This window comes from Tupaia chinensis, unplaced genomic scaffold (assembly GCF_000334495.1).
Source record: "Tupaia chinensis unplaced genomic scaffold, TupChi_1.0 Scaffold000704_1, whole genome shotgun sequence".
Taxonomy (NCBI): Eukaryota; Metazoa; Chordata; class Mammalia; order Scandentia; family Tupaiidae; genus Tupaia; species Tupaia belangeri.
In genome coordinates this window covers 1,049,794-1,056,594 of record NW_006160227.1, presented here as the reverse complement: position 1 = coordinate 1,056,594, position 6,801 = coordinate 1,049,794, and the positions used below count along the sequence as shown (strand labels likewise).

At 56.7% G+C, this 6,801-nt stretch overlaps 1 protein-coding gene across 1 annotated transcript in view; it reads right to left on the bottom strand.

Annotated features, from left to right (window-relative positions):
• Nucleotides 1-6,801, bottom strand: part of SYN2 (synapsin II) — a 74,683-nt gene that overhangs the window by 1,821 nt on the left and 66,061 nt on the right. The window contains exons 12-13 of the mRNA XM_027776668.1: nt 6,038-6,098; nt 1,342-1,588 (exon numbers count right to left, since the gene is read on the bottom strand). Of these exons, the coding sequence (XP_027632469.1) occupies nt 1,342-1,588; nt 6,038-6,098 (308 nt within the window). The remainder of the gene's footprint in view (nt 1-1,341; nt 1,589-6,037; nt 6,099-6,801) is intronic.

The following is a 6,801-nucleotide window of genomic DNA, read 5'->3' as shown; positions in this document are numbered from 1 at the left end:
GGTCAGCCCAGGAAGCTCCCTCCACAGCCCTGGGCCTGCATAGATGCCTGACTCCCACTAGGGCCAGCACGAACCCTGACAGCTGACCTCTGGGAGGGGCCTCTGTGCACAGGCCAGGGCACCTGGGGCAAGTCTCCAGCTTGTCATCAGCGGCAGCTTCGGCCCAGGGGCAGTGACGGCCCAAAGACTGCCCTCGGACTGGGGCTACTGCGAAGGTGGGACAGATCAAAAAGTCACACGAGCAAATGATGAGCCAGAGCAGGTGACAGAGAGGCAGGATGTGAGCGGGGCTACTGGCCAGTGGGGGTGGCTCTCCCATCAGGCCAGACGGAGGATCCAGAGGAAGTGGTCATCGGGGTGTCTGAGCCCCAATCCTGGCTCAGCTGCTAGAGCAGTGGCCCGGAGAAAGCAAATGTCTAGAATCACCTGCCAAGCGTTTTACGTGTACAATGGCTACACGTTTCCAAGCGCCCGCCTGAAGAACCCCTCTTCTGAGAAGTGCAGTGGGTGGCTCCCGCCCCCCGAGGCCGTGGCCGTCTCTGTGGACAGTGGTGACAGAAGTCTGCCTGGGGACCCAGAGGTAACTCCGGTTCTGCACAGAGGTGGGATTGGCTCCCAGCCATGTCTACGTGCCACCCCTCCCAGCTTCAGCCCTGCTGCTTCTCAGGGGGCCTCGGGGCCTTCTCCTGGCAGCATGGTGGAGGCTTCCAGAGCGATGCTGGGATGAGAGAGGGTGGAGTCCTCCGGGCCTCTATCTGGGAAGCCCTCTCTGCCCACACTAGAAACGAACCGCCCTCAGACAGCCATGGAGTGCAGAGTTGAAATGGATTCGACTCCCCGCTCTCTCCCTTGTGGGCAGGCTTGCTGACTGCTCACCCCGCACTGAGTCAGAGGCAGGAAAACTTTTGAGTTTTTTTTTTTTTTTTTTTTTTTTGGAGAGAACAAAACTTTTTTTTTTTTTTTTTTTTAGGAGAGAGACACACACAGAGAGAAAAAAAGGGAATGGAAAAAGAGTGGGAGACAGGGTTCAAAGCAACAACCCCAAACCCTAAAATGAGTGCAAGACTAGGGCTGGGACAGTCACTCTGCGTCACGCCCTCCCCAGGAAGAAAGGGGGGGGCTGCAGCTCCAGCCAGCAAGACCCTAGACTTTCACTTCCCTCTTTCCTCCCCTTTCCAGGCAACCCAATCATTCTGCTCACCAAAAAAACGAAAACCCCAGAACACCCCAAAGCCTAGCACACAGCTCCACAGGAGGAGGCTGGGTGGAAGGGGCTTTCTGGCAGCTCTGGAGCCCAGGCCCTGAGGAGGAGTGGGGGTGGGGAGCTGCCCAGTCTCTTACTTGAGCTGTGGGTGAGGTTGGGGCTTCGGTGGTGGAGCAGCCGGGGCCTCTGCAGGGGAGCTGCCGCTGGAGGGTGCCTCTCCGTGGGCGGTGGGGCCTCCCGGCCGCTGAGGAGCCGAGGAGGAAGAGGAGGAGGAGGAAGTGGAGGAGGAAGAAGAGGAAGGTGGCAGTGATGGTCCCGGGGGGAGCCGGCGTGGAGGCAGCACCTTGCCTGGGGGCTGCATTCCTTGGGGTTGCCCGGGGCCCCCTAGGTTTGGTACAAGAAAAACTTCATAATTTAACCATACCAAAGGTTTCCTCCTTAGAATCTGTTTCAGGGGTGTGGTGCGTTAATAACCAAAAGCGTAAGCTCTGTCACCAGAGGCCATCTGAGGCGCAGCAGGACCCCAGGGGGTCCCCAGTGACCGCATACATGGCCACGTGGTTCCTCCTCAGGCCATAGGACTTGGTCACAGCAGAAGTGGGCACAGGGAAACAGCCCAGGGAGGAGCAGACCTAGTCACAAGCGGGGTCCCCAGGCCAGACAGACACTCCTTATTCCACAGAGGTCCCTCAGGGACAGACCACCCTGTTCCAAAATTTCCTAGGGATCCCCAAGTTCCACCTGGCAGGTGCAGCAGTGGAAAGTGGAATGGGCCTTTAGATGGAGAAACCGAAAACCCAGGAAATGGTCTCCCGGGGACGCCCTGAGCAGGTCACAGCCTCCCTGGCCTCAGTTTTTCCAACCACAAAACTATCAAAGAGGTTAGTTTAGTCTTAGTTATCTTTTAAGACAGAGGTGTTTCAAAGACAGCAGCGGCTGAGGGAGCTCTTTACAAAATACTCCGTCCTGCTGGTCTCTGTGGGTGAGTGCTGTCTTATTGGTTTTGTGTTTTAATTTGCCAGAGGACACAGGTGCTCTCCAGCGAGAGAGACAGAGACAGAGAGGGAGAAAGCCCCTCCCAGTGGGGTGCAGACACCTGCACTCTCTTCTGCTTCATCGCTCCATCCTGGGGGGATCTGGGGCACGCACACACAAGCACCCGATGTGTTTTTCAAGCTGCTGGGGCCAGGATTCAAACCATGGGGTGATCATGTGGGATCCAGCCACCTTAACCACCAAGCCACAGAGCCATCCCCCTGCACTGTCTTCGTGGAGCTGCCCCTTCAGTCCTGTGATGCCTCCGTGCATCCGACCACCATGCCAGGGCTGCACCCTAGTATAAGCTCATGCCTGCCACCAGGATAAACCTTCCTCCTAGGTACTTTTTTTGCCTCTGAGTAACCTTCCTCAGGTACGTGCGGTGAAATCCTCCAGAGAAATTCTCCAAACCCCCCTCTCCCCTGGGGATATTGAGGGCACCACCTGGCAAAGGGGACCACCCTCTAAAAAGGACCAGCAGGGACCAGCAGTTGGCAGAATGGCTATGTCACTGAACTCCCACGTAGTCGACTGCAAGTCCCAGACCCGGTGGCTTAAATTCATGCCGGGCGCGTGTGCGTGCGTGCCCAAGATCCCGAGAGGAGAATGGAGGAGAAGGGATTGCGGCGTGGCCATCCCCCCTGGGGGGTGATTTCTTGCTTTCTGTCTCTCTGTCTCTCTCTGTCTGTCTGGTGAGCCAATGCACCCTACAGCGAAAACCTCTCAAAAAAAAAAAAAAGTCATGACCAGCCCAATACCAGGCATGGAGTCGGTGTGCACCACCAGGTGCCCTCCCCCCGCCATGAGACACAAAACCACCTGGTAGCCTAGAAAGAAACAGGCCTTCCTTCTTCCGGGAGTCGACAGGCAGAGCGTGCGTTACCAGACAGCTCAGATTTCCCGGGGGAGGGGGTCCCTACCGACTTCTCCCAGAAGTCAGAAGGCGTCCCCATCACACGGACTATGGAGATCCAATTTCTCGGCCGCATCCCAGAGCCCACACCCTCAGGCCTGCTGGAAGGAGCCGAGAACAGAAACCCGACAGCAGCTAAGTGTCCCGGGTCACCGCTCTGTCTTCTAGAAACACAGAACGCCCGTGCCCGCTGGAGACGCAGGCCCCGTCTGCCTGCCCCGTGCGCCTCTGCGAGGTCAGCTCATCTCCCCACCACAGGGCCCGGCTTCCGTTCTCATCCCTAACCCGTTCGTAGCAGGGTGCGTCACCCATAAATAAACACAGATGCTGGTAAATAGGGTCCTGCGTGTTGCCACGGTCCCGGGGTCGCATCAGACAACTAGCAAGGGGGACAGAGGAGGAGGTGACTGCGGGGCCGTCCGCTCCTGCCTTTTCCGGAGTTGGGCCCCGGTGGGAACGGGTCCGCGTCACCTCGCACTGTCACGCGGGTGGATCGCTCCTGCCGTCACACCAGAGGCCTGAGCGCTTTCCCGCGTGTACAGAGACACTTGAGAGCCAGAAACTTTACGACTTAACACTGAAGACAGATAGAACTTTTCCTTTATTACACAGTAAGCTGTACAAGAGAGTCACAAAAGAGAGGTACTTGGGTCACACTTCCAGCAGTGGTTAAGGGTCTCCCAGCTGGATCAGTACAAAAAAAAAGGGGGGGGGGAGGGACAGCATCAGAAAAGAAACGGGTACAGAACACCTGAACAGCAATCCTACACTGTGACACGGAAGTCCCCCAGGCCACAGAGGTGTCCCTTAGCATGCTGCCTGAGGGCACAGTCAGGCCAGGCCGCCTGCTTGCGTGCGGCAGTGGGAACCCTGACGGGTGTCTTCCCTGACCTCCGACGCCTTGGCTGACGCCACCCTGCGGCCTGACTGATTCAAATGGCAACTTGGGATTTGTGGCTCACGAATGTCACATGAAAAGCACCTGGATGTACACACTGAGAACATGCAGAGAAGCAACACCACCATCAGCTCACCACTTGGACAAAAAAAATAATAAATTCATTAAAAATGGAAAAAAAAAAATAAGTACCCCTCCATCCTGGACTGGGAGGTATTGAAAGACCTGATTCTTGCGTGACCCCCCGAAAGTGCAGACGTACGCGTATTCTCTATACACCGTATTTACAAGGGATCGACTACCATCTCCAACTCCGGGAGAGCTCAGACAAGAACATTCACACTCAGTGCATTTCTCTGCGGCCTCAGAATCTGCCCGGAGCCAAGACGGAAGCCGGGGAGCACCCCCCTTGACGCAGAACTCCTGTTCCCTACGACCAGCCCTTTCTGTCCTCAGACCCGGAAGCCCAGGACGGTGACACGCCAGTACAGAGTGGGAGGGAATGTGCAGGTCGAACCAGAAGCATTCTTCTGCAAGGCAAGCTCCTGGCACGAACTCCCACCGACCGTGGCGCTGGAGGGGCCACACGGGATCCCTTCAGTCTGGTCAGGAGGTGGCAAGATGAGGCACTGCCCTGCGGCCTGGTTTCACTGACCGCCTCCTCCACCTCCCAGGGGCTGCCCGGCTGCGGAGCCTCTGCCCAGCTCGCGCACAAGTCAGCTCTGGGACAGTTCTTGGGGAGGATCCATCTCCCTCCGGGGACCCCGGGGGGCTCTGAAACAGCTGAGCCCTGCAGCAGGAGTCCGCCCCGGAGTTCTGTAGGCAGTGGACGCCCTGGAGTGACAGGGGACATTTCTGATTTGCTCTTGCACTCTGCTGCCTTGGGAGAGGCCGGAGAACAGATGACCAAGTCCCTCCAGACTTTCGGTCACTCCCTGCGTTCTCTGTCCGCCATGGCTAAAGAATCCCTTCTGTGCACGGGTCAAGCTTTGGGGAAACCGAACCACCTCGGTGGCGCCGACAGCAACGGAGGAAGGGGGGAGATCCACGCACGGAAAATACTCACACGGTCACCTGGGGATGGCACGGCAGCGGCCCGCGGGTCGGTGGGTTTAACCCCGTAGCTAATGAGTTAATCAACACGGAGGGCCCACCGGGAGGGGAGGCACGAACACATTCCTGGAAATAGCTTGTTCTTTGTCATCACGACACACACAAGAGCTCGACAAGGCACGGCCAGCCCGTTCACAGACACTCAAACGGCACCAAGGTGAAGCAGATGGGGAAAGAGGTGGCAGCCTTCAGATCCAACGGGTGAAGCTATGGAGGCGAGACCTTGAGAGACATCTCTTAAAGTTCTACCTAGTTCCCCTAGTCATGCAGCGAGGAAGCGGGCAGCACGGCGGATGGAAGAGCTGGGGCACACTCCTGGAGGGGGTGGGGTGGGGCGGGTGTTAATCTGAGCCTGGGGTTGCAGGGGCGGGGAGAAGAGAGGTCCGCTCCCATCGTGGTGGGTTTTGTTTCTCCCCTGCCCACCCCCGTCCCCACTCCTACATTGTACGATCCTTTTCAAAATACCATCCAACCACCCGGGAGCGAGATGCACACTGTGCTTGGGAGAGGCACAGTTCTTTTGCACACTGCGGACAGACAGCCCTGGAGTCCCGGGTTACACAGAGAAGACGGAGGGAGGGTTACAAGCACGGACAGGGACAGGTGACAACCAGACGGAGGAGCCGATGCTCCGTGGGAAAAACACAGTCCAGTCAGCATGGAAAGGACGCGGCAGGGGCACCACGGAGGTCTGCCGTCCCCTCCCCGCCCTCCTTTTCTTTTCTCTTTTTTTTTGTTTTTGTTTTTGTTTTCTTGGTATTTGGCTTAAAATTTCGGCTTTGAAAAGGGAACTACCGATCATCTTAAGAAGCGTGGACCTGTTTGGGCCCTACGGCAATGCCGTTACAGTCGAGAATATACTGTAAACAACCTTGGGGGGCCGGCCGCTGCGGTGGGGTCTTGCTCGGGTCCGGGTCCTTAAGTGCTCCACTCTGGAAGACAAAAAGGCGAGAGAGAAAAAAAAACGAGACTCCAAGTGAATTCAACGAGAAGCGCTGTGGTCCCATGGCAAGTCTGCCGTGGGATCTGGTGGGGCCCGGTGGGGTCTGGCCATGGGCTTCTGCCGGTCCAGAATCCCCTCGAAGGTGTCCTCAGTCTCTGGGGTGTTGCTGGGCACAGTGTCAGCAGTTTGGGGGTGGACCGCTCTGACATACCACGCCGGAGACACCCTCGACCCCGTTCTCATGTCATTCCCTTCTAGACTTGTTCTTTCTAGAAGCGTCGAGTCTCCTTACCACCACCTGCGTTCTTCCCTGCTGCCACCGGATGTCCAGACCCACTCGCATTTACGGGCCTGGCTTATAAAGGAAAAGGGGGGGTTGGCACTGAGCTCCAGAGATGGGGTCGGGCTCCAGGTGCCGCAGGGTCAGGAGAGCGGGGTGTGTGTGTGTGTCTGTGTGTGTGTGTGTGTGTGTGTGTGTGTGTGGCCAGGCAACTCTTCCCTCTGCTGCTAGCTATGTATTATGAGTAAAACTTACACTTTATAGTGTTCTAGTAAAATCAGAACTTACCACTTGATATAGTCATACCTCCCTAGCACCAAGATGTTTGGAATCTTGAATTTAGACTTGTAGTTATCTATCTATCTATCTATCTATCTATCTATCATCTATCTATCTATCTATCTATCTATTA